General features: G+C 33.0%; 1 protein-coding gene across 1 annotated transcript; it reads right to left on the reverse strand.

Moving 5' to 3' along the window:
* Nucleotides 1-3,377: 3,377 nt before the first annotated feature.
* LOC141494192 (protein piccolo-like) lies at nt 3,378-9,925 on the reverse strand. Its single transcript, XM_074195300.1, has 3 exons — nt 9,795-9,925; nt 8,891-9,036; nt 3,378-3,518 (listed from the first exon to the last, which is right to left on the reverse strand). The coding sequence occupies exons 1-3, from the start codon at nt 9,913-9,915 to the stop codon at nt 3,378-3,380; spliced, it is 408 nt and encodes a 135-aa protein (XP_074051401.1). The 5' UTR covers nt 9,916-9,925.
* Nucleotides 9,926-12,596: the final 2,671 nt, after the last annotated feature.

A 12,596-nucleotide genomic window follows, 5' to 3' on the forward strand; every position in this document is an offset into this window, starting at 1 on the left:
AAAGACTACATTATGAAGCCTTACTTTTGTAAACACTCACACTGTGCTTTTGATCAGATTTCAGCAAGTTTTCATTGCACCAGATCTTAAACCAAGGAACTATCTTAATATTTGATGATTTGGATTGTGGAAAAAAAATCAAAATTCCTTTGAAGAACTTGAAAGATGTACTTATTTGGGCAAATGTTGTAGAAGTATATTAATTAAGTTAGTTAAAAAATTAGTTAATCAGAGATCACTAGCTCTGTAGCCACTAAGAAGCCAGGGGAGAAATAAATAAGAACTGGAAAACCATGCTGTAACATACACACAAAAATAATTAAAAATACTGAGAGTCCTATTTTTTAAATTTTCAAATGAATTTTTTTATTTTATAAAGGGTTGTTGACATCGTTCAGAAGAAATGCATTCATGTAAAAATCAGTGTTGCATAGGATAATTCCAGAACAACCTAAGGATTTTGGTCAGCTGCAACTTTGGCACTCTTTGGAAGCATTTTACATACTCTGAATGGATGCTGGCACACAACCATACAAGATGAGCCCTGTCATTAAATATACTAAATGACTTGACTGCTACTAGTTTCTAGGAACTGGTAGACTACCCAGAATGAAAATAATTTTAATGCATGTGTTCATGTCAGGATGAAGAGACATTCCTTTACTTGATGATCTCTACTATTTTTTTTTTTATCTAAAGGAGATTACATTTTGAAGCCAAATCATCTTGTACAAGAGTACCAAGTATTAGAGATGTTTGAATTATACTAGGGACTTAAGGAGAGTGCCAAAGTTAACCAAAGTCCTATTGCAGTTTAGCGTTAATGTAACTAGCAGTGACATTTTTGTGTCAGATGAAAAGCTTATTGGGCTACTTTTCCCAAACAAAGAATGCTGATTATAGTCTCCCATATCACAGTAACTCCTGCTGGAAATTTCCATAGCAACCAACAGCAGGACTTGCTGTCATCAAAAAATAAAATTCTTGCAAGATTGTCAGTGGTTTGATTTTTCCAAATGCCCACATCTTATCCTTATTTGATGGTTACTGAAAGTAGAATTTCTTTTTTTGTGGGGGTAGAGGTGGAGGGGATGTTGTTGAGTGGAAAAGATATGACAACCTACCAAGTAGGCCTGTAGAACAACTGGAGATAAAATTCTTATTCTATCAATGCAAATAAGGTCTGTTGCAATGAATGGTTTCGAATTATTTTGATGGTCCATGCAGGATCAAGACTTCTAGTTAACACTAACTACAGAAAAAACTACATTTGAAATATGTATTATTATGAAAAAGTCAGAATATTTAAGGTTAAAGCTACCACTGTGAGAATTGTACTACCTCCTCTTCCTGGAGGAATATTTAGTTTAGATTACAGCAGCAATTTTTAAAGCAACAAATTAAGACTGAGTTGCTTAGTCCTTAAATTTTTCTCTAGTTACAAAGTAGGAGTGGTATAAGAGATTTAAAAGTGGGGTAGTTCATTTGGTTTCAACTTTGCATATATTTCATTTCACTCTCACGTTTTATTTTCCAAATGGGTAAATGAAAAATACTTTTTGAAAATTATTTTCCATGTTATATATATATAAAATAAGATTAAAATATGACTTTTTAAAGCCAGTGTTAAGGTGATTATTTGGAGGGAAAGAAGGTTTTTAATTTCCACTTTGATTAACTCAACACGTGTGATTAACCTTATATCTTATATTTGTATAGTGCTTTATATTGTGCAAAGTGCTTTCACATATATTAATCTATTTTTGTCCTCACAACAACCCTGTGAGGTAGGAAGGAAAGGTATTAAGAACCCTATTTTACAGATGACATGGGCACACAGAGAAGTCAAACGACTTGCTGAATATTGAACAAGGTTTCATTGTCAGAGCTGAGGCTAAAACCCAGGTTTCTTGAATTATTGTACTAGGCTATTTTCCACTTGGGTGTTCTGCCACCTTTGTGAATTTCTCATCAATAATTTTTGTTACATAATGAAGACCCATTTCAATATCTTGAATTTGGACCGTTTTGTTCAATATTTAAAGAAATTAATTATCTTCTGGTATCAAAATCCTTACTCAAAAAGACTAAAATTTTTAAAGTCAGTGCTTTGAATAGTCACACTATACAATTTTCCCAGTTGCTTGGTTAAGAACTTAACCAAGATGAAATGGATGTGGGGATTAATGGGGGAGTAGCTTGGGAGTTAATGGGAGAAGCTTGATAGAAAGATGGGTCTAAGGTGTAAGGACTTTCATGTTGTGTACATATATATATATATATATATATATATTTTGAAAACAAGTTTGAATTACATAAGAGTAAGAGTTCATCCCAATTTAATTAACCACTACAAAGAGACTAATATAAAATTTATTTGATGGAAAATATTTTTGTTTCCTAATATGTCCCTCATAGAAATCAAATCTATAGGATAATGAATTTATTTGTACTTTCACCAAGAATAGGCTCACATGCTTCCTAACTCATATAAGACAAGTTAAATCTATGTCCTTTGGTACATATAGCCTATATCATTCATAGAGTCTTCCACAAAGGCTAAATTATGGGAAAATAATATTTTATGTTTTTATGATAGGTCCCTGGGACTATTTTGTTTTTGAGGTGAAATTCTTCCCTGCCAAGTTATCCAGGTCTAGTCTTCCTGAATAGTAACTTCATTAGTACAATAAATGTCTTCTCCCCCAGGTTATTTTCAGGATAAATCATGTCAACTTATACCAAAAATGTGCTTTCATCAAATGAGTTTTAAGGATGGTGCTCTATACCATGAAAACCCCTTTAAGCTCATGCTCCAAAGCATATTTTCTTTATTTTTATTTCAGAAAAATAAAATCCACACCTCTGCCATAACTGCAGACAAAACAAGATAAATCAATTCTGTAGTATACTCTTACTACAGTAAATAATTCAAGAACTTAAAGTGCAGAGGGACTAGTTTTACACTTTTAAAAAGTGAGATTTATAAAGTCAATTCTTTACTTTCACTTTAGATGCTTTTGCATAAACAACATCATTGTGTTACATTGTAAGCCATATTGATCTTTGAACCACCATTTCCAGTTTCAGCATTCAACTTCTTTCATAGATCCCCTTGGCGACCATGAGAAGTCCAATGCTAACAGCCCTCTTTTCTTTAAATTACATATCCCTTTATTTGGGAACCCAGAACTTGTTGTTGACTTCATCAACATCAAGTTTACAAGTTACAGACCAATCATCTGATCTTCCCACTTTTTCTCTTGCTTTCCTCTGAAAGTCTAGCTTAACATAATAGTATCAATCTATGGAATTGATTTGATGCTCTTTAGAGAAGATAATAGTCTGTAAAATTCTAAAGCCTAAGCAGATTCTCTTCAATGTGTTTGAGTAGGACTGACCAAGAGTTTGTGCCAGTTTACTATTCTTTTCCTTAAATCTACTTTGTCAAGCCAGATATAAGCTTCACCAATCAGTGTCTTTTTCATAAACTTCCCTCCGTTAGAGACGAGCAAAATCTGGAAGACAAAAATAGTCAAAAAATTTACTTTATTTCATTTTTTTAGGACTCCTGTGAATTCAACAATAGTTATCAAACACTATAAGTAAAGAAGTTTAAAGAAATTTTCCTCATTGTAGGAGAAAAATGCAAAAGAACTAAGAAATTCTTAGACTTCTTTGATGCTATAAATGAACTTCAATATTTCTTAACATTCCTCAAACCAATCCTTGAGGTTCTGACCATTCCAAACATGAATTCTGTATGTGATTTTTTAGATTAAAAGTGATGCACTAAAACAAATGAACAGGCTAATTTGCCAAACATCTTTGTTCCAGATCATACAATCTGAAATCAGCTAAAAATTATTTTAATGATAGAAGAATGAAGTAGAATCAATTTTGCAAAGCTAGACAGTCTAATTTTGGCATTTTAATCTTTTGGGATTTCATATTCTAATGCAATTTATTTGCAAATCTTTTCTTAATCATCAACCTCAACATAAATCCTGTACTCTAGTTAAACTACACTGTGGGGCTGCTAGGTGGCGCAGCGAATAGAGCACCGGCCGGGGAGTCAGGAGTACCTAGGTTCAAATCCGACCTCAGACACTTAATAATTACTTAGCCATGTGGCCTTGGGCAAGCCACTTAACCCCACTTCCTTGAAAAAAAACTAAACTGTACTGTGAACATTTCTTCTTTATTGGTACCATTGTACCTCAGTTGAATCTGTAGCGTGGACTTGTAATGACCTCCTAGGTTCCCTTTAGCTATCATTATTTTTGTTGTTTGGTTGTTTTCAGTCATGTCTGACTCTTTGTGACCCTGTTTGGGTTTTCTTGACAGATGAGAAAACTGAGGCAAAAAGAGATAAGTGAATTATCCAAAGTCATACAGTTAGTATCTGAGAAAAGATTTGAACTTAGAAAGATGAGTCTTCATAATTCCTATTAAAACCTATTAATCTGGGGCAGCTAGGTGGTGTGGTGGATAGAGCACTGGCCTTGGAGTCAGGAATACCTGGGTTCAAATCTGGCCTCAAGCCCTTAACCCCATTGCCTTGAAAAATCTAAAACAAAACAAAGCCTATTAATCCTTACTCATTGAATATTTAATTAATCACCTTATATTTGTAAGACACTGTAGTAGGCATTATGAGACTACAGTTAAGACCTAGGAATGGGTTATTTTAAATTTTCAGATGGGTCCTTGTATGTCTCATCATTAGTATATTCTTAGAAAAAAAGAGTTGAGAACAACATCACCCAATGAGTCATTTTCAACCTTCATGAGAACAAGGAAAATATTGGGATTCATTAGAGTTGTAAGAAGTGGGGAGCATATCTGGGTTCGGATGGAGGAGATGGAGGTTGGTATAGAATTACACTCATATTTGTGCAAATATGAAGAAGACTGCGTCAACTAAGTTTTATGATTTCTTTTTAAGGCACTATCTATTAAATTACTGTTCTAGCTGAAAGATTTTCATGTCCTGGTTTCTGAGAATCAATAAAAAACAGTTATGGAATCTTGTCCTCATGCTTAGATTAAGGAAGCTAGTCTCCTTCCCTCTATAGTAGAAATCATCTCCCTTATTGACATTTAAAGATTAGACTAGAGGGACTGCTAAGTGGTGCAGTGGATAGAGCACTGGCCTTGGAGTCAGGAGTACCTGAGTTCAAATCTGGCCTCAGACACTTAATAATTTCCTAGCCATGTGGCCTTGGGCAAGCCACTTAACCCCATTGCCTTGCAAAAACTAAAGAAAAAAAAAAGAAAAAAAAAGAAAGATTAGACTAGAGAGATCAGACATGTTTTATTCAAAAAGTTGATAAGGAAAGGAAAGAAGCAGAGTCTTGGCTTCCCTATGTTAGAGATGACAAAGACATATCTTTTCCATCTTGCCTTTCAAGACCACCTTTACATATAAGGAGAATAAAATTATACTTTGAGTTAAAGGGCATTAGAACCTTTTATTTAAAAAAAATCTTCCCTGCACAAACAGAATTCCACCAAATAGAGATTTATTTGGGTGAAATTGGTATCCTGATAGAATTAATGTTTGCAAGGCAATGGGGTTAAGTGAGTTGCCCAAGGTCACACAGCTAGGTAATGAGTCTGGATTTGAACTCAGTTCCTCCTGACTCCAGGGCTGGTGCTCTATTTACTGTGCCACCTAGTTGCCCCCATAAGTGATTCTTTCTTAAACTTTAAATTAGTTAAATCAAAAAGTTTCTTAAATATAAGTTATTTCCATGCAACAGTTATATTAAAGACTTCTTGGAACTGGGGATAAGTTGGGGTGGACAGCATACAAAATTCACATAGAATATAATTGTAGAATTTACAATTCAGTAAAAGAATAAATAACATATGTGGATAAATTATAATACTAAATAAAAACTAATTGTATTAGAAAGATATAAATGTAGTATTCTGTGAGATCGAAATGAAAAAATATAATCAACTTGTGGATCAGGGAAGATATCTTTCAGGAGGTAGAATTTAATTTGGATTGCAAAGAAAGGTATTTCAATAGGTGAGAAGCGGAGAAAGGGGAAACAAGGAAAACAGTTAGTCCAATTTGTCTATCAAAAGAATACATAGAAAGGAGTGTAATATTTTGAAGTCTTGTGACTGCAAAGATCCAAAAGTTAGTGAATTTCTATTATCATTGCCCACTGTCATGGTTAAAAATCATGATCAAGGGTCTTTTGCAATAAATTCTGTCTTCTCATTATGTAGTCAAAGTATTTGAGATTAAATTTCAGTATTTAACCTTTCAGTAAATATCCTGAATTAATTAATTTATGTATCTATTTGCTCTCCTTACTAAGGGATCTTCAAAAGTTTTTTCTAGAACCACTATTAGAAAGCATCAATTCTTCAGACCTCAGATTTCTTTATAGTCTAACTCTCACAGGAATACATAGCTACTGGGAAAAAAACCATACTTTGACTATGTGGACCTGAAATTTTGCATCTAAATTAAATTAGATGATAATATGTAGCCTTGCTATATTTCCTTTCAAATCTTAAACCAATCATATTGCTGTTCAGTTCTAGCTATTGCTTCTTGAATGGCATAAAGGTTGATCAGGAGACAAGTAAGATAATCTGGTACTCCTACATCTTTGAGAAATTTCCACATCTTGTTTTGTTTCTTATAATCAAAGACTTTACTATAGTCAATGAAGCAGAAGTAGATGGTTTCTTTTTCCTGAAACTTCTTTACTTTCTCCAAAATTCAGCAAATATTAGCAATTTGGTCTCTACAGTTCCTCTGCCTCTGAAAAAAAAAAAAACAGCCTGCTAATCTAGACCCTGGAGAATGAAGTAAAGTGGGTTTTAGGAAACATTGATAACAGTAAGGCTAGTGTAGGTAACAGAATTCTAGTTGAACTACTTAAAATACTAAAAAATATATAATGTGCTGCACTCAATATGCCAGAATATTTGGAAAATTCAAGAGGCCACTGAATTGAAAAAGATCAGTTTATGTCCTAGTCCTAAAGAAGCAGAATGTAAAAGAATGTTCAAATTACTGAACAATTGCACTCATTTCACATGGAATTATGCTTAAGGGGAAAAGTATGGAATGGGGAAGAAGACCAAGCATATTATGTTGGATGACATTAAATTTAAGGAACTGGAAGAGGCCAATGGATGAGAAAGGTGACTAAAAAAAAATGATGAGAGATGGGAAAATAACCTAAGCAAAGTAGCTATTTAAGAACAAGGAAACAAAGAGCAAACAGAAGAATCAAGTTGTCCATATGTCACAGAGATGTCAACAAATGTGAAAGATCAAAAAATAATCCGTACTGGAAACATCACTGAAGTCATGTTTAGGTTCAAACAAACACTTTCTATTGTCCCTAGAAAGTTTAATGACTTTGGTCAAGTTTATGACTCAAACTTTTGCCTCAAGCAAAGTATCTTTAATATGGTCTTAGAGAATGTAGTGTTGGTGAAAAATAACTGAAAGAAGAATCTGCTTAATTGAAAGGTTTTTGAGTAGCAACCATCAATAATGAGATCAATCCATCAGTCAATCAATAAACTATGTATTAAGCATTGTGTCAAGCACTAGAGATATAAATTAAAAACAAAAACAAAACACAGCTACCAAGTCTCAAAAGTTTACATTCTGTCGGAGGAGACAACACATATGGTATAGTGTAGAAGGAATATTATTGTAGGAATTCTTTTGGATTATAGGCTAGAGTAGATGACTTCTGGGGTCCCTTTTAACTCTGTCTTTTGAGTACTAGAACTTCCTTTTATTGTTTGGTGAGATGGTTGTGTCACTGAGTGCCTGGTTATGGACACCACCTCCCAGCCACCCTAATCACCCCAACATGAAACCCCAAGATAAAACTTATTGCTATACCTTTCCCAAAATCCTTCTACTGTGCTCCTAGCTTTCCTGTCTGCAATGCTGGCTCCACATTTGCCTCCTGTGTTATATAGAAATAACCCCTGGTAACAACCCAAGTCTTTTTTCTTGAATATGGAAGGAGGTTGAGTTCAAGATATCCACCTTTGGTTCAGTAGCTACTAAGCACAACCAAAGGATGCTCAGTTCAAGCTCACCAGTTTTAAAAACTACAGGTGGCCAAACAAAGGAAGCTACACCACCTATATGGTGGGGGTTTCCATATTAAGCAACCTAGATATGTTCATAGCATAAGCCAGGGCACATAGAGATGAAGAAATAAAGTTCCAGAGTGAAAGCATAAATAACTTGTCCAAAGCTTCACAGGCGATACATGGCAAAGCCCAGATTCAAATCCAGGTTCTCTGTCTCTAAATCCAACACACTCTAATTTAACACCTTGTGTTTATGAAGTAGTCTCAATTGCACAGGAATTAGACTTTGTGCCAGACTTTTACTGACTCCTGAGAACAGATTGTTAAATTTTGATTTGAGCATTCCATCTTAGAAACCACCAAATATTACAAATCAGGTTTTGAGTTAATGTTTTGTTGCTGTAAAACAAAATAATGGAGGAAATGTTAATATATAAGAACTTTAAAATGTTTCCTTAGTACATAATGGATCAGGTTGGTTGCTTTATCTTTTTTGTTTGTTTGTTTATTTGTTTGTTAGAAAATGGGATTAAATGACTTGCCCAAGGTCATATTTGCCCAAGGTAAGTATCATGTGTCTGAGGGTGGGTTATCTAGGGTCCATCTGATTCCAAGACTAGTGCTCTATCCACTGCACAACCCAGTTGTCCACTGCTTTATTTAAAAATGAACCTTATTTAAATATTACTGTCAGAAATCAAAGGATATAAAAATATATTAAAATTCTTTTGAAAAGTAAAAAGACAATTTTTTTTTGTTTAAATCAATATACAAACTAAAGAAGTTAAACAGTTACCTGAAGAGAATGCCCAGCCGGACTTAGGCTAAACCTAAATGTTTCATTAAATGAAGGCTCCCGATCATGCCGACACACTCTTGTCTTTTTCTTGATCACTCTTTTTTGAGTGGAAATGTTGACTACATACAGCTTCACATACAAATCTGCCAATAAGAATTCAGTACAAAATATACTTTTAAATTCTTCAAAAGTGTTTTATATGCTTTTTTTTGTTTGAACTTCATTGCAATCCTATGAGATAGATAAATCTATCATTATCTTCATTTTACTGCTAAGGAAATTGAATTTTCCTCATGGTCACACTAGTAAATCTGAGGGACTTATATTTGAACTACAATCTTTCCTGATGCCCTGTTCAGATTTCTTTCTACCAAAATTTCTACCTCTATAAACTTTCTACTATCTAATTGAAGAATTAATATTTTATACTGCATTTTGCTTGAATTCTGCAAGAATATGTAATCTCATTACAATTTATATAAGACAACTAAAGTATGAGAATAATACAAATTTTCTCAGTAAATACATTTTATTTTTTATTATATATTACATCTATATGCTTTAAAATATCAATAAAGCAAACAAGAGCAATATACTTAGTTTAAATTTGACTAATCATTCAAATATTAACTAATTTATTTTCATTAAGATGTTTAGTGTCATATTCAAGGTCTTCAAACATCCATTTTGATAAATTAACATTTTAATTCTTATAAAACAGATACTTGGGGCAGCTAGGTGGCGCAATGAATAGAGCACTGGCCCTAGAGTCAGGAGTTCAAATCCAGCCTCAGACATTCAATAATTGCCTAGCTGTGTGACCTTGGGCAAGTCACTTAGCCCCATTGCCTTAAATAAATAAAATATTAAAAAAAGAATTAACTTAAAAAAAAATAGGTACCTGGTAAATGGTCCGGAGATTTAAATTTGTAGGTGATGTTTCTGCACTGAAGAATCTCAACTATTAGCTGTTCTCCATCTGTTTTCATTTCTTTTTTCAGGGCAATCTTGATTTCTCCCATTACTTGTGTTTTAGCTGGAATAGATAATGAACAGACTTAAAGAAAATGTAATTTCCGTCCTGAATAGATGTTTGAATTGAATTAGATCATATTACAGATACAGTTGCACATGGTTATCAGGAGTGGGTAATTCAGTAACTACTGAAAAAAAATGACCATATTTATTTTTCACTAATCCTTTTCATAGGAAAGGAACTTTTTATACTATAGAACCCAAATCACTTTTTATTCTTATTTCTTGTAACTGAAGTGATCCAAAAGACAAGAGATTTCTTTGGATATACAAGTCTTCCAAAGTGAGCTCTGAGCATATGTGCCTTCCACATACACCTTCAGTCCTTACCAACAAATGGAAACTTTCCATTTCACAGACTCTAAACACTTCTTTTTGTCCCAGACTGGGTTTGTGGTATAGAAACTTTGACAGGAGGTATGAAGGGCACAGTAACTGCTAGGGTGATGGTAAAATTATCACAGACTGCATGAATATGGATTATTGACATCAATTTTTTTTGGTTGGAATTTAGGCAATCTGTTGATTGATTAATTTCTTTATTGAGTTAATCATCTGTTTGACTGGAGTAGCCTTGATATGGTGGGGTTTAAAGAAATTTAGGCTTATATCCTGGGACAATAACTATTTACCTTGATTCTTTTCTCTAGTCACCAATACCAATATTCAAATGAAAACCATGTGATCTTCCATGGTTTTACAATTTTTTACTAAATTGGGACCAGCACATTTTTCAGAAGTAAATCATGATTACACAGTGATCAAACATAGGAAATATTCTGAAATATCACAACATTAGAATTACTGTAGAGAGCAATCAGTTTGACTGGTGTTTCCATGGGGCAAGCCACTTTATCTACTAGTAAATCAGAGCTGTGCATAGTTATGGTATACTCTACTGAGAATCAGTCTCATTTTATTCCCTGGCATCATGCATAAAATGCATATAGATTTAAAAATTCAGCATGAAGTCATATAGAAAAGTCATTCAGTAGGATCCAATATTTCCTATTAAGAATTATGTCTTGTGTATTTATCCTTTCATTATGTATTTAACAATAAAGACATATTTGGATATATTCGTTTAAAATTTTTTTTAATTTATGTCATTCATTTTATAGATATACATGAAAGCATGACTATAGAAAAGTAGAATACTTAAGCTAACTCAAAGATGTCATACAGTCATTGATTTTGTTCTTATTCTTTATTTGATCTCATCAAACAGATAATTTCCTATCTATTGGTAAAGCAAATCTGAATTTTCTAGCTATACAAGTTTTGTTACTACTATATTACTGTAAGAATTATCACAATTACAGCATGCAATTTTACAAGTAGGAAAGATCATTTTGTTTTGAATGATATACCTATTGCTATAGATTTATCTATAGAGTAAGGGGATGATTCTCTAAATTATATCCTGTCAAGTTACTTCATAGTTCAATTCAGATTCTGAATTTTTTTCTTTTCTAGAAGTCATTTGATTTTCTAGGGTCTATTTTCTAAATTTGAAATGTCAAAAAGTTTGAAAATGTATTATATTAACTTTCAGATAGCAAGTAGTCACAATAGATATATAGCATTGTACTTGCTGTCAGAGACTTGAATTAAAATCCAGCCTTAGATACTACCCAGCTATGTAAGTGATCCTGGGTCTTTAATCTCTTTCTAAGCCTAAATTTTCTCATTTGTAAAATAAAGTTAATAATGACACCCATTTCCAAGACAAAAGGATCAGATGAGATATTATATGTAAAGCATTTGCAAACTGTCAATCACTATAAAAATGGCACTCTATATTATTACAATAAAAAGTTAGTCATTGTGCATTTTGGATTTCCTTTTTTTGGCTTTACTTTCAAATGATCTTATTGATTCTTACTTATTCAATACAGAAAAATAAAAATAAGACAGCTATAGCCTAATTGACATAAGGAAGGGTTAATTGTATTGTATGACTATAGTTCCAAAAAAAAAATAACAGTAAACAGTAGTTGGGGTTTTTTTCTTACATTCTTACAAAAGAATGAATTGTGAAGCAATTATGGGGAAAAAAATTTCAATAAAAATGTTGATAGTTATATGCTTCAGAGTGCCATTCCAATATAATGATATTAGAATATATATATTATCAGAAGAATGGCAAAATTAGGTTCAGAAGCCAAATATTAGCACCGATAAACATAAAAACAACTTTAGAAAAGTTTCAAATTGTGCACAACAATTTATCAAGAGAATCATGCCTACTTTTTAGATTGACATTAAAAAAGGCTATTGTTTCTATAACAAACCCCTTGTTGGGTCAATAGTAAAAGAATGTATAAAATCTGGCTTTGATCCTGTTTTCGATTTAATTCCATTTTAAATTCAAATTAATTCAATTTTATAGGGTTTTTTTTTTTTGCAAGGCAAACGGGGTTGAGTGGCTTGCCCAAGGCCACACAGCTAGGTAATTATTAAGTGTCTGAGACGGGATTTGAACCCAGGTACTCCTGACTCCAGGGCTGGTGCTTTATCCACTGTGTCACCTAGCTGCCCCAAATTATTCAATTTTAAATTTCCTACTGTATACTGATTAATTTGTCAGCCTCTTTGCCCTTCATAAGCATATTTAGGTTCTATTATCACATTGGGCTATAGTATCAATCAGAAAGTATTGGGTTTA

Source organism: Macrotis lagotis, chromosome 7 (assembly GCF_037893015.1).
Source record: "Macrotis lagotis isolate mMagLag1 chromosome 7, bilby.v1.9.chrom.fasta, whole genome shotgun sequence".
Lineage (NCBI taxonomy): Eukaryota > Metazoa > Chordata > Mammalia > Peramelemorphia > Peramelidae > Macrotis > Macrotis lagotis.